This window comes from Typopeltis vanoorti, chromosome 5, assembly GCF_054136105.1.
Source record: "Typopeltis vanoorti isolate ZY-2024b chromosome 5, IOZ_Tvanoo_1.0, whole genome shotgun sequence".
Classification (NCBI taxonomy): domain Eukaryota; kingdom Metazoa; phylum Arthropoda; class Arachnida; order Uropygi; family Thelyphonidae; genus Typopeltis; species Typopeltis vanoorti.
The window spans coordinates 9,017,535-9,045,060 of record NC_143553.1 but is presented as its reverse complement, the minus strand read 5'-3'; the positions used below and the strand labels follow the sequence as shown (position 1 = coordinate 9,045,060).

Genomic DNA, 27,526 nt, shown 5'->3' with positions numbered 1-27,526 from the left:
AAATCAGATCTTGATGCCTATATTTTGCCTAATCCAGCTTATTTCCAAGTTTCTCTCCCACAATTTTTCTCAGCCTCTTTTCAGGTATGCTTGAATAAATTTTACCAATAACATTTAGTAGAGAAATTCCTGTGTGATTCTCATATTCAGCTTTAATTCTCTTTTTTTTTTTTTAATAGATGGGAAATAATATAAGAGCTGTACTCCAATATTTGAATTCGACTTTTTCACCAGTCCTGAATTATGCAGTGTAGCCATTGTAAACTTTTATGTAAACTTTTAAACATCCAGATTTCAGTATTCTGGTCAAATATCATATATTCCAGCTGTCGTTTCAGATTTGAAGTTTTTGATGGCCTTTTCTATCTCAAGTATTGAGCCTCCGTAGCTCAGTTGATATAGATGAAGCCCTTTGGTCAGAAAGACTTGGATTCGATTCCTGTCCACAATGTGAAGAATCTTTATCTGGTCTCTTTTGATGAAAGGTGAGTTAGACGGTCTCATACGGATGTAGGGGGTTTTCTCACCTGGAAACGCGGGTTTTTCGTTCCCCAGAACAGGAAAACTGGTCCTGTGAATACACACGGATTACAGTCAGTAATACTTAAGACCCAGCCATAGGAGTGATTTGTCAGCTATGCCAATCCCGAGCCCAGATAAAATTGGGTGGGGGGGGGGGCATTGAGATGGTGCCATACCCCTCTGTAAAAGGGGCTGACAGCCATTTTATCTTCATATGAAATAAATAATAAATAAATAAACCTGAAGTCTTGATATATGTACTCCTGTTTCCATTCCTCTTCAAAATTTTCTACTACTGTTCCATTACTCCTTGTTTTGTTTTTCAAACTGACATTGTGAGTAGTCAGTGTATTCAGCGCTCCTGTAAAATTGGTGAATTTATTTGTTTTATTGCTTTTTTCCCCCCTTGGAAAATTGGCGTTTTGTAGTATTAGTGTAGATTTTCATGTTTTTGTAATATTTGATGTTTTTATAACATTTTTATTGAGATATTGCAATATTAAATAGAGCTGCAAAATGGTGCCAAAAACATACAAGAAATGGAACACTAACAAGAAGTCGAGAACAAAGAAGGCTTGCTCCACTTAACAGGATACTGAAAATGATTTAACCTCTGAAATCACAAATTAAAGCACATTATTAGACAGATGACATGGGAACTACAGAAATTCGAGCAGCATTTGCTATCCTCACTCCTTCCTTTCCTTGATCATTATTGTCCAAATATAACATTGTAAAAACAGTCATAAATTAAAATTATGAATATTTTTACAAATTGTTTATGTTAGTACATTATTAGTTTTGGTTTCATAATACGTATTGTCGGCACTTGCGATATACACGTTATTGATGTTATTTTGTCAAAATGAGATGTGAAGCATTTAAAAAAAAAATTATGTACTCACTGGATTTGGATAGTTGTGTTACTTTCAAAAATTTTATTGTGGTTTAAAATTATTAAGTGTTGTGCTTTGTAAAGACATTCTCGTAGCGCTAACAAAGATGACATGTCAACCATTATACATAACTTCTTGCTTGCCACTTTCGTGGAGTGCACATGCTCGCCAAGGAGTTTGATGAGTGATTGACAGCTGACAGAGAGAGTGTTCAGTATCATTGTAATGGAAACTGTAACAAGAGAGCATTCAGTATCAAGGAACGGAGGATAAACAAGAGAGAGCTAATGGAAGGTTAAGAATGCAGGCGGCAAAATTTTTTTCTTAGGAAATTAAGTTTTTATGTGACAGTCAGGGGCATATTAATAGAAGATTCCAAAAAAAGGAATCGTAGAGTTGTGAGCCTTTAAAGTGGAGGAGTTAGGACTGTAATTAAGTATTGGTAAATAAAATAAAATATTGTGATTGACATTGTATAGGAATGTTCGAGGAAACGCTGATCGAAAATTTCATCTGTTTTAAGGACGCCGGATCTATGTTATTTCTGCTGGAAAAGGAGACAGAATTTATCAACTTAGATAAAGCAGTAGAAGAAACCTTTTTGCTGGTACAAAAATTAACAAAAATTGAACTGCATGAGGAAAGAGTACCTATACTTCGGTGAATTCAGAATATCTTATTTCAGAGTCAGGAGGAATAATGTGTGCTACATAAGGGTGATAAGAAAGGATCCTATGGAAAAGAAGAAAAAAAATTTATATCTTCGGAAGAAAGGCCTTAACAAAGAAACTGACTATGAACATTTTTGTTGTTGCAAAAACAAGGTGTTTAGTCTGATAGATGTCATTAAGTATATGTTAAACAATCCAGTAATAGAATGAGTCAGAGAATAGGTGGTTTTAATATTTTTGGATAAGAAAATCTTTAAAGTGTAGATTTATTTTAAAAGGTCTTATATCCAGTTAATTTTGTAGTAAGTTGTGTAATTTTATTTGAAGTGTATATATTGTTTTTGTTTTATTAAATGTGTATATTTTGTAATTGGTCTTGAGCGAGTCAGTGATTTCTCGGATTCTGAAAGAAATAGTAAAAAGTCATTGCACCAATCGGAATTGAACCCTTGTGCATATAAATAAAAACACTCGGAAATTAGAAATAATTGTTATAGAGAAAATCTCATAACAAATGAGGATTGATAATAAATAAATTAATAAATAATCTCCCTCTTTATAACAAATTATTAATTATCTTGAAAAGGGTAAAACAATAACCAGGAATATTATTGCGATCTTTTAACCAGACCAGACAAAAAAATTCGTGAGAAAAGACCTAGTTTGCAGAAGAAAAATATCAACTTTCATCAAGACAATTCACCTGCCCACAAAGGTGTTTGGCAATGGGAAAATTAAGGGATCTGCACTATGAATTGTTGGAACATCCACCCTATTTCCCAGATTTGGCTCCCTCTGATTTCTATCTCTTCCCAAAACTAAAACTCTTCCTTGCTGGTCAGCATTTTTCTTCAAATCAACAGGTGATTCAGCTGTAGAGGGGTATTTTGCAGATCTTACTGAGAACCACTGTAAGGATGGGATAATGGTGCTGGAGCATTGCTGGAATAAATGTATTTGTCTTAAGGGAGATTATGTTGAAAAATAAAAATAATTTTGAAATTATAAATTCATTTTTTCATTGTTAGTCTGAGAACTTTTCAGACCACCCTCGTATATGCCACAGTTTAGAATCAACCCAGAGAGTAAACATCCTTTCTTTAAATAATTCTAATACCAGATATAAACTCATGTAATATATTTTGCTAGCATAGAATTTTCACCTAAATATCTTTTAGCATCTATCAAGAGACAGATGCTGAAATTTTTTTTCACTTGATTATACCGAGTATTTTATAATAAGGTGTGACACCTTTTGACTACTTGTAAATGGAAATATGACTTATATATTACTTTAAATTGTTGTTGTATCACTTCTTCTTAGTATCACTTCTGGGTCTAGAAGTGGTTGCTTTCCCTGAGATATGAATGGCTCTGCTCAGTGGTGGGGGTGGGCCTGCCATTGGACAGAGCCACTGCTGAGGGTTCTTCTTGGTGGTGGGGCGAGCCTGTCACTGATTGGAACTACTGCTGAGTTAAATGATCCTTTGGGTCACTCATTGTTGGTTAATCTGAGAAATCATGTGAGCTTTTGGAGAGGTATTCTTGCACTTAAACATACCTCAATAAAGGTTGCAACCAGTCTGGGTAGTGTCCCTTCCCATAATGCATAGCATTACACATGTCCATCAGGATATGTGCACTGCATTATAGGATACTAAGACAATTGTTGTGAAGTCATTAGCCTCTGTATACAAGTGGCCCAATTGTGAAGTGACTTCATGCATAAACTTTGTTTGCTCTACTTGGATAAAGGATAAAACCAAGAATATAACTTCTTGCGATCTTTAATTCATAGTATAACCAAGTGAAAAAACCTTTCAACATCTTTGCCACATTAAACTTGTAGACATTATTCTTTGACCATACTGCCAACCTGTTTAAACCCTGCAGTAATTTCTACATCATTATTGACTGTTGCTTTTCCTAGTTTTGCATCATCAGCAAACAACTGGATATTTCAACTTAAAACATTTCCAATATCACTGATATCCAAATTAAATAGTAGCATCTCTGTACTGAGTTCTATGGTACACCATTAATTGCCTGTTTTCTCCTGGATTCAATTCGCCTATATACTACTCCTTGACATCTAACTATCAGTCTTCGTCTTATGCATATCAGCTTCATATCCAATCCCATTTTCTTTAATTTATATAGCAATGTTCCATGTGGTATATCCTGTTGAATGTTTTTTTTTAAAGTCCACAGTATTGCTATGTAGCCATTGCTATTTCCTTTATCTAACCCAGAAAATGAATATATTACTTAGGCAAAACTTACCTTTCACAAAATCAGCAGATGCGGTTGGATATTAGACTAGTGCATTGGATTGGAGACTGGCTATCTGATAGGTTATGAACAGGTTGTGTATGGGGGAGCGATATCCAGGAAAAGGAAAGTCACTGATGGAGTGCCTCAGGGATCTGTTTTAGGGCCATTACTGTTTAACTTGTATATTAATGATAGTGGTGAAAATTTGGATGGAGATATTCAGTTGTTTACAGATGATGCAAAGTTGGGATGAACCATGAAGAGTAGTGAAGATGTTGTATCCTTACAAGAAGACTTGAATAAATTGAGTGATTGGGCACGGGAATGGGGATGTGAGTTCAATGTTGCAAAATATGAGGTTTTAAAATTTGGAAAACAAAGATGGGATGCAGAATTTATGCTTGGTGAGGATATATTGTTGGAGGTGGAGGAAATAAGATATCTGGGGGTGATAGTGGATAAGGATCTGAAATTTAGGGGACAAATAGCCAAAATTGTGAAGACAATACAAAGGCTTCTGGGAATGATGCAGAGGACACTGATGTGTAGAAGTAGGGAGATTCTTGTTCCGTTGTATAAGTCTTTGATTAGGCCACACATGGACTATTGTGCCCAGATTTGGCCACCTGGTTTTCAGAATGATGAAGATATGTTGGAAAGGGTCCAAAGGCGACTGACTAAGGTAGTTTCTGACCTCTGGAATGTCGAGTATGAGGAATATTTGAGAAGATGTAATTTGCAGAGTCTGGTGGGCAGGAGGAAGAGGGGAGATGTGATAGAGACCTACAAGTTGGTAAGGGGTTGTTATAGGATCAATGCTGGAGAAGTTCTACATAAAATAATGGGAGATAGGGGAGAATCAGAGGTCATCCCTGGTAACTGAATAAAGAGGGTGTGAGTAGGGGAGTGAGAGGCGGTTTTTTTTCATGCAGAGTTGTGAATGATTGGAATGCCTTTCCTGAGAGTGTGGTTCTGCAAGGAGTTTGAGTGTGTTTAAGACATGGTATGATGAGCTGTGTGTGTGTTAAAAGGACCTCCCAGATGAGTCTTTGACTCCATGAGGTCTTGGGGTAATAGTAATAATTTAACATGAGTTTAGAATTTATAGGATGAAAGATTTGTGGAAGGAATCTAAGACTGTTTAGGTGGTGTAGGAAGTGTGTTGAAAGTGAGTGCAGGCAGATGTGCAAAAAGAGTAAGAAACATGACAGCTGAGTGTGTGAATGAGATGTGGAAAATATGAGTATTGGCAAGACTGTGTAGAAAGTACATAAGAGGAAGAAACTCAGAATGAACAACACATTAATGAAAGAAATGATGGAGGATGGCAAGAATGTTGAAGTGGTAATGAGAGAGAGCACATTTACATAGTCCTTCTCAGGAAAAAACATGAGCTTGAACAATTGCAGAAATATCAGCTGAGTGGCAAATCCAAAAAAAGAAAAGGGAAAGAAAAGAAAATGCTTGAAAGAAGGAAAAGAATATATGAGAGAGAGGGAGAGAGAGAGAGAGAGAATAGAAGAACTACATCCTTTCTCTCTCTCTCTCCGTCTTACGTTGAGTGAGTAAGGAAGTAGTTCTAGGTGGCATTTCTATTGTAAGAGAAGTGCTTATTAAGAGCATGATGAATTCTTGTTTCCTAGTTACAAAATTTAATATAAGAGAGGTTGTCAGATGCAAAGAGGGAGGAGTGATTGTTTTGGCAAGCGAAAATGAAGAATAAAGATTGTGGGTCTGCTGCCACAGTTCGAGTTGAATTTAAGAGAACCCTGTTGAGGCAATGTATAAGTTGTGCAGGAAAGATGTGCAGTTTATAGTCATGGAGTGACTACATGGATGGACTTATGATAGATACAGTTGAACTTGAACAAATGTGGAGTTAGTTGTCTGTGTTAAGTTAAGTGTTCAGTGGGAGAGTGGAAATGCTGAGTCAGGAAAACTAGAACTGTTGGAGGGTGGGAGGTATAGGAGAGAGTATGTTTTTTTTTTTTTTTATTGAGCCCATAAAACGAGAGGTTGGTTGATCAATCTATAGTATGTTAGTACCATGTATGGGTTATTGGTTGGGAAAGGAGGAATTTGTTTCCATTTGACTTAAATGACTGTAAATTGTATTCCTTGGGAAACACAACAGGAGGGACTGTTCCACAATACAGCAGTTGCAGGGATGAAGGAGTAGGGAAAGAAACTTGTTCTGTTTGTTTCTAGGTGCACTGTGAAAGGATGTCGAGCAGCAGCTGCACGTGTTCCAATGAGCTTAGTACTGAGTGGAGGAATTATTGATGTTATTTCAGATGAGCATTTCCCATGGAAATATTTGTAGAATATACATATTGTAGAAGCCAAATGTCTGTGCGAAAGTGGGGGGGTTGGTAAGAGATTGGGTCATTAATAAGTCTGATTGCTCTCCCCTGTATTGAGGCACAGCATTTTGAGGAGCTTTTTTTGGGGGGGCACCCCATATGTGGGAGCAGTATTCAATAGCTGGGTGGATTTCTGATTTGTATAAGGTTAACAGCTATGGGGTAAAGTAACATCTTGAGTAAAAGAGAAATCCTAGTGTATAGAAGCTGAGGATGCAATGGTTGTGATGTGTTTATGCCAGGAGAGGTTTGATGTCAGGGTAATTCTAAGACGAGAAGTCTCAAACTCTCTGAAAATTTGGGTATCGTCAAAAAGAATACTGGGAAAGGTTCTTTTTTATGGGAAATAGGACAGAACTGGGTTTTATTAGCATTGAAATTGATGAGGTTATCTGAACCCTATTGGAGGATGGCTTGGAGAGTGGAATTGAGGGTGGTGGTGGTGGTTCATGTTCTGTAGGTTGAGGTGAGTTGTATAGGATAGGGTTTATCAAATGAAAGCGAGGAGTGTAATGTGTTGGTACCCTTGAAGCCAGTGAGTGCCTGCACACTCACACTCATATCTTCTCCCCTCTCAAAGTTCTGACTCTGTATTTACAAAATGTGTTGAATAGTCTCTCGGTTAATAAATTTCAATGGGGTAGTCAATACAAAGTGGAAAGGTAGATGTGAGCTCAGTGGGATACCGCAGTTTTTGTATACTAATGCCAGAAGTATCAGGAATATGAGGGAGTTTTTGTGATTTGTTAGTGTATTATGGCCAAAAGTTATAGGAATTAGTAAGGCTTGGTTGATGTAGGATAAGAGTATAGTATTTTAAGAGAGAATAGTGAAACAGCATGAGATTGAGGGTATCTAGGTTTCATATTGATGGATCTGGTGTTAGTGACAGAGGTTTTGTTGATAGCTAATTGTGAGCATGATAACTAATAAGCATGATAACTCTTACTGAAATACTTAAATAAAAGAGCCAATAGCCAATAGGCTTCACTAATTTAATTTAAAATAATTTAAATAATGGTAACTCTTGCTCGTTACCAACAAGCAAGAGTTATCATGCATTCTTAACTTGTGAGGTTGCCAAACTTGTGGAATTTCATTTTTTATTATAATGGTACTATACATGGAATGGTCAAAAAACCCATAACAGAACAGTGCCCTGTGCGGGTAAGTGATTCAGGAGAAAAAATTAATCTATTGATATGTTTCTTAGAGTCGGGAATTTTACTCAGTGGGAAAAACAGTATAGGAGTTATTGTTCCAAAAAAAACAGAGATGGATTGAATGAAGGAAGATAATGATAAGTTTGTTCAGTATGTTTGGAGTTGGATAGTGTATGGGTGTTGGCAAATGGCTGCTCTAGTTCTTACATTATTAGAAGAAGTAGAGTAATGGTAGCTGCTAATTCAGTGGAGCAGCCCATGAAAGTACCTATAAAAAAGTCATAGTCTGCAGAGCACCTATGGGAAAGTGACTGAAAGGAGTTTGGGAGAAGGTCACCTATTAAGCAGATTGCTCTTTTCTGTATATCATCAAGAATTCGTAGGGAAGTTTTGGGTATACTACCCCAAATGTAAAAATAATACTGTTCAAATCTGAAACTTATGGTGTTAGTAGTTGAGCAAAAGAACAGAGTTTTTTTAGAGGCTGAAGAGGCTATTAATGTAACATATTTGTGCCAGGATAACCTGGTGTGACAGTCATTCCAATAAGAGAAAGCTGATCATGAAGGGGTGTTGGAACATTATCAAAAGTAAGTGGATAAGTGGGAGTGAAGTGGAATCTTTCTTGTGGGTAATAAGATGGGCCTAAATTTTAATAATGTTGAAATTCACTAAGTTGTCTTTATCCCATTTGAGAATGGTGAGGAGATCAGTATTTAAGTCATTGGTTATGGAAGATCTTGAGACTTCAGTCATTTGAATACTGCAGGATTTCTCAAATGAAGAAGAGAGATGGAGAATACTGTCATACTGTCATCAGCAAAACTATGAGTAGGATGAGAGAGAGAGAGAGAGGGGGTGGGGGCTCATTGATGTAAAGGTAGAAGAGTGTGGATAAATCTACTCCACCATGACATGCAATGAGCAAACAAAGAGGAAGCTGGCTTTCCAATCAGAATGCACATGATGGAGACCATAAGATGGTAACTAGTTTAGAAGGCTTCAATGCCAGACAGGATCAAATGCCTTTGAAATATCAAGAGCAGCCACATGGCTTTCTCCAAATCATTCCATGGCCTGTGTCCAAAGGTGAGTAAGCTTTAGCAAGTAGGTCTGCTGTAGACCAAAATGGTGAAAGTCATATTGGTGATTGCTAATTTATTAATGAGTCTCCAAGTAGTGAAGAACCTGGTTATTGATGTCCATCTCTATAACTGTTGAGAGTACCGAGGTGAGAGCAATAGGTTAATAATTTGATGGCTGACCTGTCTCCCTTTGAAGGTACAGACTGGATAATGGCTTGCTTCCATGCTGTTGGGTAGATGTGAGAAAGGATAACAGGATGGGTTTTATGAAAGGGGGTATATATATATATATGGAACTACAGGGCAAATTATGACAAGCAACAGCCTAAAACAATGCCATGGCATAAGAATTTGTAAAAGAAAGATGTTAGCAGGAACAGGACAATAAATGAGGGAGGTGTTAGATGCATGAATAGTATCATTAAGGAGGTGCAAAAATAGAAATGTTGAGGAAGGTTATATAAGGTGTAACTTGTGATCCCTTAGATATGTTATGCTATGCGGTCTCTGGGGAGGGGGGCTGAAAAGTTCTGATAAATGCCTAGAACAAAAATGATATTAAACAACTGATATAAGTACAAGAAAGAACATATCTTAAAATCATTTAATCCCCATGTTTCATAAAATTGCAATAATTTGCTCTTTTTCTTTTAGGATTTATAAAAAGACATGTCAGAGGTTTTGAAGAAATTCAAAAAACACAGAGGTCAGAGTCATCATCAAGTTTTTAATGCTGCAAGAAAAGCCTGCAACTGAGATTCACCAAACTTTTTGTAAAACTTTAGGGGAAGCTTTGCCCCAACATATCCAATAGTTGCCAGATGGGTGGCCAAGTTTAAAACTGGGTGTCCTGAGACAACAGATACCCCCAGTTCAGGAATACCTTCCATGGCAATCACACCTGAAAACATCGATGAAGTGCATGCCATGATCCTTGATACCAGCCAAAAGCATTGCAAAGACTCTGGGGATATCCAGGGAATGAGTTGGGGTCATTATCCACCAACATCTGGACATGCAGAAGCCCTCAGTGAAGTGGGTCTCCAAATGTTTGCATACTGACCAAAAGAGAGAACATGTGTTGTTATCACAAGGAATTTTGGGTCAGTTTGTGAAATCAGATGCACATTTTCTGTCTCATATTGTGACTGTTAATGAAACATGGCTTCATCATTATGACCCAGAGACCAAACAACAGTCAGTGGAATGGAGACATAAAGGTTCTCCACAACTAAAAAAGCTACAAGGGAAAAATGTTTTTCTCAGAGGATTATAAATGATGTAGCAGCATTGTAACAAATGTATAACACTTTGTGGAGAATATGTAGAATAATGTGTAAGATACATGGTTCTGCCTCATTTCCTTCATGGTGATTATCACAACTTTTTAGCACACACTCATATACTCTCCATGAGGGTATATAAGGAACAGGAAAGGTGAGCAGCATGGTGAGGAAGGCAAAATCATATTATGAGAGGAAAGTAACCAAGAAGGCCAAGGGAAATACCAACAAGTTCTTTCACTCGTGGGAAGTAATTGGAATGTGGTGAAGTGGAAGTGGGTAATTGGAATGTATTACCTGAGAATGTGGTAAGTGCATTTAAGGCATGATATGATGAGCTGTGTGTGTGTGTGTGTGATTGGAGCTCCCACGATGAGTCTTTTGATTCTGTGGAGATCTGAGGATGAGGATGATGATAATAATCATATTTCCTTTTGTTGATCACACAGCTATTGATCTCTATATGATTCTCTTTGTTCTGCTCATCTGGTTCCCTCCTATAATGCGATTTTTCATTTCATTTCATTCTTCCAGCCAGGAGCTTTCATAGCTAAGTCAGTACTTAATGATTTTATTTGATTGGAAAGACCTGGGTTTGAGTCCTTTTAGGATATGAAGAACCTTTATAAAACTCTTCATTTGAATATGAGTTATTCAGTCTCGTTCAGAGGTAGTAAGGCTTTTTTTTTCTCCTGGAAACTCAAGTGTTTCAGCTTGCGGCAAGCTGGCATCTGAAGAACACACACATACAATTAATAGACATGATTCTCTGGCCTGCATAGTCTTAGATGCTTTAGCAGCATTTTTGAATTCTTGTAATTCAGCACTATGCTTTATACTGCTCATGAGCTTACTCATCAGACTTCTGTATTTCTTCTTGAACTCGTTCTTCTTTCTGTTTCTGTTGGATGTTTAATTTCCATTTAATTCCTATTGAATATGCCCTCTTAACTTTTGCAGTCTAACACTTCCTTCTTGAAATACTATTTGACTGTTTCCAATGTACCAAAGTAACCAAAAGCACAAAGCTTGCATGTGTTATGTGAATAATTTTCACATGTTCTCAGCTCACTTTGTTAGTTACAAAAAATCACTTTTGTTATTATTACATGTCACCTCCAAGGACTCATTGCAGGAGGGCACTACTTAATCATTACACTCAACTCACCATCTCCGTTATTTGATTCTCCATCTATATGCAATGCCATCTACCACTCACCAAAAATAATAATAGTATTTTTGTCTGCAAATTGCGTGTGTTCTCGTGGCTGATTTGCCTGTATGTGGGATGAAAAACCCGAGTTTCTGAGAGAAAAAACCTGCTGCCTCCATATCATATGAGATCAGCTAATTTACCTTCAATTCAATAAAGATTTCTCTCATCACGACAAGAATCGAACTCAGAGAAAACAACACACTGCTTCTGTGATTGCAGCATCTCTCTTTTTCTCATGTGGAAAGGGCTCAATTGAGAGAAATTCTTAATGCATTTTAGACAAGATATAGTGTGTTTTTTGAGAGAGAAGAGCAGATTTATCCCTCCTCAGAGATTGGATTATGATAAATAGATGATAACAAATGAGACAAATATAACTTTTAGTTACTTTCACAAGATATATAATAATTTTTTAGCTTATAAAGTTTTCTTTCTTTAGTTATCAGAGGCCATCACTTGAACTTAAAGATATACTTCCTGTGGATAAGAAGATGTATGACAAATTCTCCCCTCCAAAACAACATGGTATGAAGAAAATTTTATGTTATATTTAACTCCCATTTTCATTCTGTCCATTTTTTAAGTATGGTTGTAACTCTACTGCGAAAATGGCCGAGAATCTCCATAATCATTTGGTGTAAACTAAATGAATATGGAAATTGCTTGAAAAGTTTCTAGTTTAAATGGGAACGGATTGCATTACACTAAAACGTTTTTCTTACTATAGGTACAGCACATAAGAGATTGTGTAATCAGTAGATACCAGAGTCATCAATTGGTTATTGGTTGGAAAGAAGGCCAGAGATTATTAATATTGATTACAAAGAGAGGTGACATGACTTAAGCTTCAAATTATAGGCTAATCTGTATGTCAGGTGTTGTGGTTAAAGTGTTAGAGAGGTTAGTGAGGAACAAGATCCAGAATTGGGTTGACAACAGTGATTTTCTCTTTTATGTACAGTATGGATTCCTAAAGGAAGGTCATGTTTTAGTAATATGCTTATTTATTACAAAATGACAGGTGCATTACATAAGGAAGATGCATAATTTTGTTTTTGTGGTATACTTAGATTTTGCAGTGGCTTTTTATAACTTGCCACATAATAAGTTCATTATTTAAATTAGTGAAGCCTATTGGTTCTTTTATTATTGGCCCTTAAAAAGTGAAGCCTATTGGCTCTTTTATTTAAGTAATAAGTTCATAGTTAAATTGGAACAGAATGGGTTGGATAACAAATTAGTGCATTAGATTGGAAATTGTCTATCTGATAGGCATCAGCAAGTTGGTTATAGGGAAATCATATCCCAGAAGAGGAAAGTCACTAGCAGTGTGCCTCAGGAGTCAGTTTTAGGACCACTGCTGTTTAACCTGTATGTTAATTATACTGGGGAAGATTTGAATGGGGATATTCAGTAGTTTGCAGATGATGCAAAATTGGGAAGAGCTATGAGGATTAGAACAGATGTAGCTTTACAAGAAGAATAGAAATAGAATAAATTAATGGGCACGAGTTAGGTTACCAGTTCAGTATTACAAAGTGCAAGGTTTCAAAATTCCAGAAACAGACAGGATACAGAGTATGCAGTTGGCAGGGATGTATTGGACGAGGTGGAGGAAATGTATAAGAGTTGTAAAATTTAGAGGACATATCACTAACATTGTGAAGACAGCCCAATGGGTTCTTGACCTCCTCTTCATCCCCAAGAAACCTGGGTGACCAAATCTGTACACAGTAGTCAATGAACAGTGAAAAATCAAAATCAGAACAGTGAAAAATCAAAACGCAGACATATGTAAGGTTTGGGTTGTTCAAATATTCCAGAGACTCTACAAGTATCATCCAGAATTTTTTTTACAAAAACTTCGTGAGTGCTCCTCATTTGTACAATTTTAACACCATGGTCATACACTTTAGTAGTAACACATTGAAACTAGTGAGGTCCAATGTGGACACCCTTTATTTACATTATCATATTGACTATTGCTTTACCCAATTTTGCATCATCATCAAACAACTGAATACTTCCTCTCAGATAATTTCTTATATCATTAATGTACAAATTAAATAGTATTGTTCCAAGAACAGAGCCTAGTCTCAGGCTTTCTATTGAATTTTACTCTTGAATAAACTGTCTGGTAACTCCCTCTATCAACTCTCCTCTTATTTACTTCACCATCTTTATATCCATCCACATGTACTGCAATTTATTGATTAGAATTCCATGCAGTATCCTGTGAAAAGCCTTTGCACTGTCCAGCAGTATCACTAAACCCATTACCTTTATCCAACTCAGCTGTCTTGAAGCATGACCTACCCTTCACAAAACCATGTCCCCCCCCATAGTATCCTATTCCTGTGTACCCATTCCCATATTTTGTTCTTAACCAACTTCTCCAGTACTTTGACTACTACTGAGAAGCTGATTGGTCAGTACTTCCTCAGTCTTGGAGCTTCCTTTATGCAGTGGAACTATTTTCCCCTTTATATGTTTGGTTTAATCCTTTATCCAAGTATAAGAAAACAAAGTTTGCACCTGAAGTATTTTCAGGACTGGGGAAACTCATGGTAAAGGTGGAATAAGTTCTGATCACTCGCCTTAGTATCTCCCTTAATGCAAAGCACATCTCCTTGCGGACATGTATAATGCTATGCATTAAGGGAAGGGCCACTACCCAGACTGGTTTCAGCCTTTATTAAGGTCTCATCAGTGGGAGCCAGAACCAGAGGTGGTGATACTAAGGTGGAAGTAATGCAGAAGTCATATCACCATATACCAGTTGCCAAAAGGTGTCAACACCTTATTATTAAAATTCTCTGGATTAGAGATAGTTGATGGAGGTTTTCTCACTTGCTGGTGAATTCACCGTATAATATAATTTGTTGTAGGGCAGATTTTTCTTATCTTTAACAAACTATATTGCTGACTTGTTACAAGACGAGTAATTTTATGCAGAATTCGTTAATCCATTAATCTTATTTATATGAGTGACTTCACAGGACCTTCAGTCTAATAGCTGAGAAGTCACTTGCTGCAGATGGTATCAAAAGGATCACTTAGATCTTTATGGTTTCATATCCTTTGTTAGGTCATTCTGTTCTTTGTATGCTTGTGTGTAAAATGAGCTTGTTAATAATGCTTTTGTAACAAAGACAAAATATTAGGGATTAAATTAGATTTAATATATTTTAGACATGCTCACCAACGTATTTTTGTTTTTTCATTCTTGATATATTGAGTATATAGTATTTAGTTCTAATTCATGTTATCAGATCGAAAGGGATTGCTCTTAATGTCCTTGCTCTCATCCTCCTTATCTTTTAGGAATGGCTTCTTGTTTCTCCTCTGCCTTTCTTTCATTCTATGAAAAATCTCTTCCACATTAATTGAGTTACAGCTCAATATTAACTTGTATATCCCAATTATATTGCTCTCCTTCTCTACAAGGCTTTGAAGTTGCATTTCTTCAATCTTTTTTCATACCAACATTCCAGAGACTGGAAACCACTTATTTAATCATCCCTGGAATTTTCAATATATTCTCATCTCCTTGGAAATCATGTGATCAAATCTGTTTTCATTAATGCATACCTGAAGAAATTATAAAAGTGACCCATAACCTCTGTACTTTTGCAAATTATTTTTAATAAGTTCTATATTTTTTATACAATGTGAGTCATTATCATGTCATAGTTTTAATAATGTTTCCATTAAATTTTGTTCCCCACTCACCCACTCTCTCCCAGATTTCAATATATCCTCATCTCCTTGGAAATCATGTGATCAAATCTGTTTTCATTAATGCATACCTGAAGAAATTATAAAAGTGACCCATAACCTCTGTACTTTTGCAAATTATTTTTAATAAGTTCTATATTTTTTATACAATGTGAGTCATTATCATGTCATAGTTTTAATAATGTTTCCATTAAATTTTGTTCCCCACTCACCCACTCTCTCCCAGACAGATTCCCTTATTTTTTTCAATACAACTTGTATTGAGAATCCGTCTCTAATGGAGAAAGAAAATGATTTTCTGATCTCAGAAATGATTGGAATATGAAATGACTTGCCACTTCATTTTCCCAAGTTTCCAAGATGAGGATTGTGCTTATATCTAATAATGAGTAAAGAATCAGTAGGCCTTGTGGAGATAATGTTAATAATAGTAAAATATGAAGTCAATGTCAATCTATTTAAACATAAAAATTTTGAATTTAAAAAATCAATTTAAAATTGTTAATTTTGAAACAATTTTAGTTTCAATTGAAATGCTTTAATCTCATTAATATAATTTATTATGTTCATTAGCGTTTTCTGTAATACTAATTGTATAATTATGTTAATATATTATTTTTAATGTTTTCAGGTGAAGCCACTATTGCTTATTTCCATATAACTGTGCTAAGTATTGATTCAATTGATGAAGAATCAATGGTAAATGATTATAAGAGAATACTTGTTTATATTTAAAATGCAGTATTAGGAATAGTTTTTCTTGTGGTATGATTTATTTATTGATAAGATGGAATGGATAAATAGTGTATCTCAATTATATCTTAATTAACTGCCTGGTTAGCCGAGTGTTTAGTGTATCCACTCTCCAACTAACCTGCCTTCTGCAACCTTGTAAAGATGAATATATAAGTTCTTTGAAGTTTATGATTTTTAAAATAATACAGTGTTACCAAGGTGGTCATAACTATTCATGATTGTGAGGTTGTATAGTATAACCAAAATTTTACTTTGATTTGTGTTTAATGTAAAAGCAGGATATATTCAGAAGACTTATGTTGGAGGCTTAATTTTTTTTCATCTTGGCCACAGAGACATTTTTGGGAGTACAATAAACTTGTACTCCCAAAGTAAACTTGTACTTTTATGTTCTTCTATGCAGATTTTTTATGTTCTTCTATGCTTCTTCGTTGCCTGATCTGTGCAAAGTAGACTATCTTACTACAACAGGGAACTTAGAGAGGAAGGAACTGGTCCTTTGGGAAACAGATAAGGGTAGCTACAGGTGAGGCTCGAAAGCTATGTATTTTTTAAAATTGTGGCTATTTTTTCTTATGTGCCATGGGAATGGTGATAGCATTACTAAAATTTTTCTGAGTGGAAGGTCAAGCACTGGTTGAAGGATTGTGTTTTGATTCTGTAGGACTTCAGTCATTAGATAGGAAGGTGTGGCATATATGGCTGAGTTCTGCTGCAAGAGATACCTCATTGGGAGAAAGATTGTAAGCTCTATTGGTTAGTTTTTATGATGACATATTGGTGAGCAGGAGGATGATAAAAAGTTTATTAATGTATCTGCCCATGTGAGTGGGTTTCCTGTATAAGCCTACCTTACATTTCACTTTACAATGATGATTTTCAATTATGACCAACCCATTTATATAATGCCACATTCACTCCTACCATGGTTATTAGCAACATAATACTGCCATGAATCAACAGATGTGCAATTTTTGTGGACTTGGTTCATTTATGACTTTAGTGCATCACATCACTCTGTTCTGGTGTTTCATTGCAAATTATAAACTGTTTATAACTTATTTTATTCTATTGTTCTTAACAGTGAAAAGAAGACTTGCAAATGAGCTACATTAGATACTAAGATTAAAATTATTAAATTTAATAAAAACAGGCTACAGGCTAAACTTACCTTGCATTACTGTTGTTATAGTTGTTAAAGAAACAGTTCTTAGTGTAATAAAAAGTTCTGCACTAGTTAATACTACAATTATTCCTAAATGTGACAGTCTTATTGCCAAAATAGAACAAAAAAAAATTTAATGGTGTGGATAGATAACTAAACTAGTCAGCATTTCCTTTCCTTCAATACTTTTTCTTTTGTGAAAATTATTCTAAATTTTTCTTTTGCATAACTGATGTAAATAAATGCTTCATTTATGTCACTTTCATACATACACGGTATGTAACTGCTTAAAAATTATATTAAACCATTACATTCTTGTTGATAAGCTTACACATTGGTAATACATGACTATTAAATTATTTCATGAAATTACAACGTATACTAAATATTAATTAAAAGAAAACTTGAATCAATACTTCCTATATTTTGGCAATGTCACATTTCCATTTTCATGGGAACATACAACTATGATAAGTGCACGCAGGCACTACCAACGAGCAAATGAGGTTGTTGTTGGTGCCTGCATGCACTTATCATAGTTGTATGTTCCCATGAAAATGGCAATGTAACATTGCCAAAATATAAGCAGTATTGATTAAAGTTTTCTTTTGATTAATATTTAGTATATGTTGTAATTTCCTGAAATAATTTAATAGTCATAAACCATTACATTATAAATAAAAGATACCAAGAAATTATATAATTGGTTTAATCCTTTATCCAAGTGTAAGCAAACAAGTTTTCCAATGAACTATTTTCAGGACTGGAGCAACTCGCATAAAGAAGCTAAGACTTCACATCACTTGCCTTAGTATCCCATAATGCAAAGCACATCTCCTTGCTGACATGTATAATGCTATGCATTATGGGAAAAGTCACTAATTTATAGTATAACCAAGAAACTCTTCCTACAACTTTCTCTAATCCAGAGTATTTTAATAATAAGGTGTGACACCTTTTGGCGACTCGTATATAAAAATATGACTTCTGCATTACTTCAACCTTAGTATCACCTCTGGGTCTGGCTCCCACTGATGAGACCTCAATAAAGGTCGAAACCAGTCTGGGCAGCGACTCTTCCCATAATGCATAGCATTATACATGTCTGCAAGGAGATGTGCTTTGCATTATGGGATACTAAGGCAAGTGATGTGAAGTCTTAGCTTCTTTATGCGAGTTGCCAAAGTCCTGAAAATAGTTCAGGTGCAAACTTGTTTGCTTACACTTGGATAAAGGATTAAACCAAGTATATAATTTCTTGGTATCTTTAATTTATAGTATAACCAAGTGGAAAAACTTCCACTAAACCATTGCACGAATCCACAAGAGAGAGTGTGTGTGTGTGTGAGTGAGCGGAGTGGAGTGAGTGAGTGAGATTTATTTATTTATTTATTTTCTATATGACAAAATTTGTGAGGAGAAAATTGAATTTAGTGAACTTTGGAATGAATTTGAGGGATGGATGAAACTGTATGAAAGAGAGAGACTGCATTTAAATAGTTTTGGTGTGAGTCAGATGGAGAGGCTGTTGCTGGAAGGGCGATCTAAAGAAGTAAGAGGTGATGTGACAGAGTAGGAAAATAAAGTAAGACATTGTAAATCGAGAAGTGGGTGGTATGAGTGAAGAGAATAAAAAGGCAGTAACTCATGATAGAGAAATAGGAGGGAGGTGGGGAGTCAAAGGTGGATAAGGAGAAGTTATCTTCAGTTCTCTTAGAATTGAATTTAACTGTGAGTCAGAGAGCAAAAAATGTACATGTGTTATCTGTGAGAGTGAAATATATATAAATAAATAAAAAAAGAAATCTCACTCACTCACTCCACTCCGCTCATGTCATACTGTGTAATTCACAGAATGGTCATTAAATTGTTTTCTTTGCATGTATTAAAAGTCAGATATATAGAATAGTATAAATTAATTTACTAATAGGATTACCAGGCTAATGCAGTAAAATGTAAAGTCTTGAAGTTTGGGGTACATCGATGGGAGGCTGCATACTCAATTGGAGGAGCTGTACTGGAGGAAGTATGGGGATACAAAAGATCTGGGGGGTGATGATTGATAGGAAACTGAAATTCATGGAGCATATTGCAAAGGTGGTGAAGGTAACACAGAGGATTGCTGCAATACTGAGAAGGACACTGATCTGCAGAGATAAAAGAGTTATCATTCCGTTGTATAAGCCTCTGATCAGACCACACTTAGACTATTTTTCTCAAATTTGGTCCCCAGGATTTGAAGAGCATAAGTTAACTGTGAAAAGGGTACAGAGGCGGATAACAAAGATGGTTTCCAGACTGTACAATGTTAGTTATGAGGATCGGATGAAGAAATGTGTACTGCAGAGTTTGGTGGGATAGAAGGAGAGGTGATATGATCGAGACTTTTAAACTGTTGTGAGGCAGTTACAGGGTTGACACTGGGGAGTTCTTTCACTTGGTGGAACAGTGGGAAGGAGCAATGACAAGGGGGCCATCCCTGGAAGTTACAAAAGGAAGCTGTGAGCAAGAGGGTGAAGAGTGGTTTCTTTGCGTGGAGGGTGGTTGAACCGTGGAATGCATTGCCTGATAGAGTGGTGAGAGCAAGAACAGTCAGTGAGTTCAAGGAGTGGTATGATAGACTTTGTGATTCCTAGGAGGGTTTTCCCACAATGAGTCTCTTGACTCCATGGAGGCCTGAATAATAATAATAATAATTTTAATTCCACAGATAAAATCAGGGAAACTGGAGTGGCTAGGGAGGAAGTAGGTGAGGAGGCATGCAAGCATCAGTAAAGCAAGTGGGTGTGTGATTTAGTTTCTAAAGTTGTAAATAAGAATGTTATCATGGATACAAAGCATAAGGTTAATTAATGACTACTGTGTTGCATATCATTTGCATATACTAATTCCAGGAATATCAGGAACAAGGAGGAATTTTTAGCATGATTAGTTGCTATTGGTCAAAAGTTATTAGTATTAGTGAAACATGGCTGACTAAATATGATGTAATTAGAGGCATAGAAAGTAAAGATTATAGTATTTTTAGGGCAGATAGAGCAAATAGAATGGGGGGGGGGTGTCATTGATGATATCAGATGAGTTGCAGCCCAATAGAGTGCTGTTTCAATAGGAAATCAGTAAAGTGGAAAACAGTGCTTTTTGAAGCTTCTGGTTTGAGATACAAGCTAATGCAATGAAGTATTTGGTTGGCTGCTGTTATAGGATAGGGAATGCAAAGGATGATGTGAGTAATATGCATCAGCAAATAAATTCAATAAGTAGAGGGCAGTTAATTATTATGGGTAGTTTTAATTATGGGGATGTAGAATGGAAGGTGCATAGACCCATAGAAGGCCTGTGACTAGTGGCATCCCACAGGGCTCTGTACTTGGAACACTGCTGTTTAATTTGTTTGTTAATGATATAGTAAATCTGAGGAGAAATATTCACGTGTTTGCAGATGGTGCAGAATTAAGTAGAGCAATAGTCAACAAAAAATGATGATGATATTTTACAGAATGATGTAGACTGGCGGTATGGACAAAGGAGAATGGATACCAATTTAATGTCGCAGAGTATAAGGTCATGTATTTTGGAGTGATAAGCTTACCAGCTTTGTACTATATCGATGGAACTGTATTCCAGGAATATGATAAAGCCAGGGATTTGGAGGTGTTGGCAGACAGGGGAGTTGAAATTTAGAGAGCGTATTGCAAAAGTGGCTAAAACAGGTCATACGATCACCTAGTTATTGAGGAACATGTAGAGATAAGGTTATTTATTATTTTTTTTTTTATAAATTTGGTAAGGCCTCATCTGGATTGTTGTGCACAAATTTGGTCACCTGGATTTCTTAGAGCTGTGGATGAGGTGGAATGGATTCAGAGGTGAGTAATAAGATGGTGGCATTTCTGTATAATACTCCATATGAGGAGAGATTGAAGATTTGTGGGTTACAAAAGCTGATTGATCAGTAGATAAGGAGAGCTATGATAGAGACATATATGCTGCTTAGGGGATAAACAGGATTGATGTGAATGAAATATTTCAGTACCTGAATAATGTGAGGAAAACCAGAGGTCATCCATGTAAATTGAGTAACAGTGTGATTAGCAAAGATGTGAGGACTAGAATTTTTGTTTGGAGAGTGGTGAATGAGTGGAATAGATTGCTATAGTCATTTGTGTGTGCTTTGTTGATGATTGATTTCAAGGGAAAAATATGATAGACATTGTGCAGATATTGACAATTGTTGATTAATGTTTTTTTTCAATAGGCCTTCCACAATCAGTCTAAGGACTCAGTGGTGGTGCCTGCATATATAATAATAATATGAATGTCAGATCTTAGAGAGATAAAGTGAATTACTTAAATACAGAATTTGTATCTATTGTATATATTTAAATGTTTACAGTAAATGTTTTAATTTTTTATATATTTGAACTTCATTCTTTGGATAAACACAACATGCTGATTTTGAAGTGAATGCATTATCACAGATACAAATCTGAAACATGTTAATCATTTAAAATAAATTTATATATGAACATTGTAATCTTACTCTCCATGACTGACTATAACTGAAAGGTAGGATATATACGTGGGCTGTTCAATAAGTAATAAGACTAATTTTACTGTGGCGAAACCACTCATCACAATATTAATTTCTGTGGAATAAAGAAATGTTGCTGTCTGTATTAACAAAAGAGGTTGATAGATGGTGTATATGGGCTGATGTGCCAGAGTGTCATGTGACTAAACGCAAGCTTGTTTCGGCACGCCTACGAGGCGCGACCAGTCTTCGAAATGGAAGCGTCCTTGGAACAGCGTTATGCGATTAAATTTTGTGTGCGTTCGCAAAAATCGGCATCGGACGCTTTTAACATGATACGTGAAGCTTTCCATGATGAAGCAATGTCGAGGCCAAGTGTTTTTCGCTGGCATAAAATTTTTAAGGCAGGAAGGCAAAATGTGGAAGATCTTGAACGTGAGGGAAGACCTTCAACGTCCATCACAGAGACAATGATCAACACAGCAGCGATTATCATCAAGCATGTCAAAAGGAAGCATCCATTGCTGAAGAATGGCTTCTTACTGCACCACGATAATGCAAGGCCACATATTGCTGGTTGTGTAGTGGACGTTTTGCAGAAGAACAACACAGATATCCTACCACACCCTCCATACAGTCCTGATCTCGCACCGTGCGATTTCTGGCTGTTTCCTCAGCTCAAAAACCACTAAGAGGCCGCCATTTCGAAAGTAACAAAGCATGTGTAAAAGCTGCGGAGGCGGTTTTGAAAGAACTCTCAAAAAACGGACTTTCACATGTGTTTAAGAAGTGGACACAACGTTGGGACAAATGCATCACGTCTCACGGTAGTTACTTCGAAAAAGACCATGTAAATGATGACGATTAAAGGTAATCTGTTTTCTGTATAAATATAGTCTTATTACTTATTGAACAGCCTACGTATATATATAAAACAAAGCAGAGAATTACATAATTGGTGCGATCATTGACAGTATAACTGGTGCAATTGATTTTTAAACTATAAGAGATAAAATCATCAACACCTAACTCCTACATTACCTTGAAGGTACTCAACTAATAAACCACTGCCAGTATAGATTCCACCAATGTCAGTGAACAGAGGATCTACTCACCTATGTCACTCTTACTGTGATAAGTATCACAGTAAAGTTTGGAGAATTCCAAGTGGCTGCATTTTATCCCCAATGTTTTCAACTGGGTCTATGAAGAAAGTTCCCATCATTTGGTTTCTCCCATGTCTTCTGCAACTGGATTGCCAGCTTTCTCACCCACCTTCTTCCTGGTGAGGAGAATGTCTGATGATATTAATTCAGATATACATTATACTTTTAAAAAAATAAAAAAATTAGATAAGTTATCTATTTATCACTTTTATAAAAAAAAGAAAGTTGGAAAGAGATTGGCATAATCAAACCTATTTCATTTTGTCCTTCCCTCTGTTTACTTTACTATAATGTAATATAGTATATTTTAATACTCTGTCATGAAATTTAATTTAGTGTTATAATCAAGGGCTTACAATGAGCATGGCTCCCTCCAAAATTGAAAGTGAAATCATAATTTATTTATTTATTATTATTTTTTTTTTTTGATGGCCCTAGTTCTCTGACTGTTTTTCATATCTTAAAAAATTTCATTTGCATCAATTCTGTAAAACCCCTGTAATATTATTATTATTATTATTATTATTATTATTTGTCACCTCCAGGGAGTCCAAGGACTCATCAAGGGAGGGCATCTACTCTACAACTCTGCTTTAACCATTCACAATCCACCAATTGACCACAACCACACCAACGCCATCTACCGCCAACCACCACCAATATCTTAAAAGTTTCTATCATGTCCTCTCTTTTCTGCCTATCAACTAAACTTTGTAACCCACAAACATTCAACCTATCCTCATAGTGAGTATTTCGCAGACCTGTTGCCATCTTGGTCACTCGTCTGTGAATCTTTTTGACCACCTCCTGGTCCCCAAGAAACTCTGGTGACCAAATCTGTGCACAGTAATCAAGATGCCGCTGAGACATAGCCTTATAAAGAGGGTAAAAAGCCTTATAAAAACTTCTAATATTGCCTTATTAAAAGGATAAATGTCAGCAGTTTGGAAGGAGTGAATTCATATAGTGGTTTTGGTCTACTGTTTGTTTATGTAATCCTGCATTTGTTTCTGTCAGCAGATAAAATTGAACCCAGAACATTCTATATTGCAAGATGGAAAGCTGTATTTTTTTCTGCTGTTAGAGATGAGAAGTAAATGTCTCATCTTATTCTGACAGAAAGGAACTGATTTCATATGTGAAAGGATTATTTTAGAGAACTGTAAAAACTAAGTTTATTCTAAATATTTTCTCTTCATGAATAAATTGTTTTGTAATGGTAATTTTTCTTGATACACTGAAGTCTACTGAGATAGATTAGGGTCAGAAAGAGATTATTCTAATTTTGAAGCTGATTGTGTTGAAGATATTTGAAAGCCAAAGTTGTTAATCCTAGAAAGGATTTACAAAGAAATTGTTTTATTGTTAGATTTTTTTTTAATTCCTAAAATTAAATTTGCATGAGTGTGAGAGAGAAAGTGTAATCACTTTTGAAATCTTTTTAAATGAGTTTTATTAAGCAATTTGTATATTTATAAATTAAACAGTGCTGTATTGTATTACATTTCTCTTGTCTTATTTATGAGATTAAGATAAGTGAATATAAAATATGAGAATTGTTTTAAAAGTCTGAGGAAACAAGCATTCCATGAAAGTAAATACTGTATATTGGAAAGAAACTAGAAATACTAAAATAATACTTGCAGTACAAACCTGAGACATAGCCTTAGACATATACCATTTTTTATAGGTGCAGGAAATACATACAATGAAATATATATTATTATTATTATATTATCCCAAAATCCCCCATGGTATCAAAGACTCATCGTAGGAGGTCCTTTTGTCATACACACAGTTCATCATACTGTGCCTTAAATACATTCAAATTCTCTGCAGACACCACACAACACACTCTCAGGCAATGCTTTCTAATCATTCACAACTCTCCATGCAAAAAACTTGGTTCTCATTCCCTTGCTCACACCCTCCTTATAGAGCTTCCAGGATTGACCTCTTGTTCTCCTCTCATTGCCTACTATTTTGTGAAAAATCTTTAGTGTTAATTGTATAACAATCCCTTACCAACTTATACATCTGTCATATCACCCCTTTTTCTCCTATCCACTAGACTGCAAATTGCATCTTCTCAACCTGTCTTCATTCTCAACATTCCACAAACTATCATAGTCATACTCATACTCTTGACTCCTTCCAATATCTCTTCGCCTATTTTGAAAATCAGGTGACCAGATCAGTGCAGAGTAGTCCATATGTGGCATAATCAGGGTGGCCTTTACAACAGAACTAGAATCTCCTTGCTTCTACAAGTCAGCATCCTCTGTATCATTGCCAGAATTTGTTGTGTTGTCCTCACAAGTTTGGCAATGTGTCCTGTAAATTTTAGATCCTTATCCAACACCATCACCCCAAGATCTGTCATTTCTTCCATTCCTAACAATATATCCCCACCGTAAATTTTACATCCCTTCTTTGTTTTCTAAATTTTAAAAACTTACATTTCGTAACATTGAACAGGTATTCCCACTCCTGTGCCCATTCACTCAATCTATTCAAGTCTTCTTGTAAGGCAGCAACATCTGCTCTACTTCCCAACTTTGCATCATCTGTAAACAGCAGTATATTGCCATTCAAATCTTCTCCAATATCATTAACATAGATTAAGCAGCAATGACCCTAAAATATACTCCAATGGCACACCACTATGGGATATTGCTCCCACATATACAACTTGCTGATACCTATCAGATGGAAAATTTCCAATCCAATGCACTAGTCTAATATCCAACCCCATCAGCTCTAGTTTGACTATCAACTTATCATGTTAAGGGGATAATAAATCCCTCATTATTTTAAAGCCGGATACGAAACTCGGAGATCGAAATCTATCAAAATCTGAGAGTTTTATGCTGAAGAACTATCGGCGAGTCCAAGCGTAAGTCAACACCTGGGTGGTACAACACTAGGGTAGTTCGGAGCAAAGGTGGAGCAAGATCCATCACTATTCTTAATATTTTCTCATAATGTAAAACACAGCTCTTAGGAGATGTATTACTGTTTTACATTATGAGGAAAGGTCCTCTTGGCTCTTTATGTTATAATCTATTAAATGCCTTTACAAAATCTAAGTCATATACTACTCTGTATCCATCTCTCCATCTAATGTAGCTATGACCTTATTGTAATAAGCAAGTACATTAACACATGACCACTCTTTAGCAAATACATGCTGTCCATCAAAGATAATACCACTGTTATCAACCAAATTCTGGATCCTAGTTCTCATTAGCCTCTCCAAAACTTTAACTACAACACCTGATGCAGACACTAACCTATAATTTGATGCTTGAATCCTGTCACCTCCCATATTAAGTGGTACAATCTTTGCTTCCTATCACTCCTTTGGAACTTGACCCAATGTAAGACTCATATTAAACAAATATACTAAGTCAGATGACAACTTCTTGGCACATTTCTTCAAAATACGTGGTGATACTTCATCAAGTCCCTCAGCCTTATTAACATTCAGTTCGCTCAATTCCCCATATACCTCTTGCTTACTTAGTCTCTCCTCCTCATCTACTGCTCTCTAACTCTTTATGATGTCACATTCATAAGGATGTGAGTCCTTTATGAACTGCTCAGTAAATATTTCAACTGTATCCTCTGCAGCAATTGTCCTTATACCAATTTCTCCAATCAATGTAATCCTACCATAATCATTTTTGCTGGCTACGTATTGAAAGAACTCCTATGCTTTTTTTTCCCCTTCATTTGCTAACTGCTGCTCATACTACACTTTTGCTACCCTTACTAATTGAGTCACTCTCCTTGCCTGATCTTTGTACTAATCATGAAATTAATTATTATCATTCATATTTTGTTGTCTCCATATTGCCTTCTTTCTCTGTATTGCAGACTTAATCTCTTCATCCATTTCACACCTATCTTATTTAATCTTCTAATCCTTGAAATACATTTAGACATTGCTTCTGCTACATAATTCTTAAATAGCACCCAAACAGTACTGATTTCCTTTCTACCTAACTCCTCATTCCATGCTACAGCTGCAAGCTGTCTCTTGATCTTCTCATCATCACCAACTTTGTAGTTCCATGTATACCACCCCCTGCCCCCTTCCTCGCAGAAGTTGTCACATGGCTGGCAAACCACCCAGGTAATCACTTCATGGTCACTCTCACCAACTGAAGGAAGATTTGACACCTCTGATGAGATGATCAAATCCAAGACCCTCAATTCTTGCGTGCCCTCTCTTACATGTTGTCTGAAGTAGTTATCCCTTAAAAACTTGAAATTCATTTTCTTTACTTCTGGTTGCTATCTTGTCATCCCAGTCTGTATTGCCATAATTTAAATCACCCATAACGATCCCCCTTTTCCTCTTTACCTGGCTAATGTGTTTACACATTTCATGGTCACTACTCTCCACATTACCAGGTGTATAGCAACACCCGACTAAGAATTTCATTCTATTCAACTCACAATATACTGCCTCAAAACCATTACCACTATTATTCCCTCCCCCACTCTCCACCATATTCACCTTTTATGGACATAACTCTTTTTCTGTCATCAATAGCAATCCATCTTCCTTTTTACCCTATCTTCATGAAACATTATATATCCTTCCATCTCTATTCTTGTCATGATGTCATCCACATCCAACCATGTCTCACTTATTCCAACAATGTTTGGGTGAACGAACTCAATCA

General features: G+C 36.0%; 1 protein-coding gene across 1 annotated transcript in view; it reads left to right on the top strand.

The window, feature by feature from the left end:
• LOC150106218 (glycine receptor subunit alpha-2-like) overlaps nt 1-27,526 on the top strand; it is a 321,484-nt gene that overhangs the window by 95,047 nt on the left and 198,911 nt on the right. Inside the window, exons 3-4 of the mRNA XM_090393043.1 lie at nt 11,913-11,998; nt 15,843-15,910. Coding sequence (XP_090249169.1) covers nt 11,913-11,998; nt 15,843-15,910 — 154 coding nt within the window. The remainder of the gene's footprint in view (nt 1-11,912; nt 11,999-15,842; nt 15,911-27,526) is intronic.